The 603-nt window shown below is 38.0% G+C and overlaps 1 protein-coding gene across 1 annotated transcript in view; it reads right to left on the reverse strand.

Moving 5' to 3' along the window:
• Positions 1-581, reverse strand: part of LOC119586841 (dihydrolipoyllysine-residue acetyltransferase component 1 of pyruvate dehydrogenase complex, mitochondrial-like) — a 10,976-nt gene extending 10,395 nt beyond the window's left edge. The window contains exon 1 of the mRNA XM_037935569.1: positions 437-581. Coding sequence (XP_037791497.1) covers positions 437-554 — 118 coding nt within the window. The 5' untranslated portion in view covers positions 555-581. The remainder of the gene's footprint in view (positions 1-436) is intronic.
• Between the last annotated feature and the right edge of the window lie 22 nt (positions 582-603).

The following is a 603-nucleotide window of genomic DNA, read 5'->3' on the forward strand; positions in this document are numbered from 1 at the left end:
CTGAAACTGATTTGTATAATTATGAAATATTTGTCTATGGATATTTACTATTGATAGGAAATAAAACAACAGTTGACTGAATATTCACTAAATAATCATCTTTTACCAAATATCTTCATGGAATCTTTAAATCTAAAATAATTTCTGATACGAAAAAAAATACTGAAAATGTTACTAAGAATAACTTATTGCAAAATCTTGTTCTTTGCAACACGATTTGAAGCAGACGGTAACATTAACCCTTTTGTATTTTTTTTCTATGACGCCCTCACACACCAATAAAGATTAATTAGACGTAAATTAGACTGATTCATTACCCATAATTATCCAAGGACAAAATGAAGGTGAGAAATACATAGGCCTACACGAACAGACGACACACCTTTCCCTCCATTTCCTCCCTAAAACACTCACTCCTTCTCCTCCATTTCCATACCATTGAGCGGCGGCGAGCTGTGGAAAAGCGCCGCATAAAGGTAATTAACCCTCGAGACTTTGGAGAAGCGAATTCGGTATATATTCCGAGCGAGAAATCCCGTCCGGAGAGCAGCCATCTTGCCGGCCGGACCTTCGTCTCTGTGGTGTAAGCGACCTCGGGTTCTT

Source organism: Penaeus monodon, chromosome 22 (assembly GCF_015228065.2).
Source record: "Penaeus monodon isolate SGIC_2016 chromosome 22, NSTDA_Pmon_1, whole genome shotgun sequence".
Lineage (NCBI taxonomy): Eukaryota > Metazoa > Arthropoda > Malacostraca > Decapoda > Penaeidae > Penaeus > Penaeus monodon.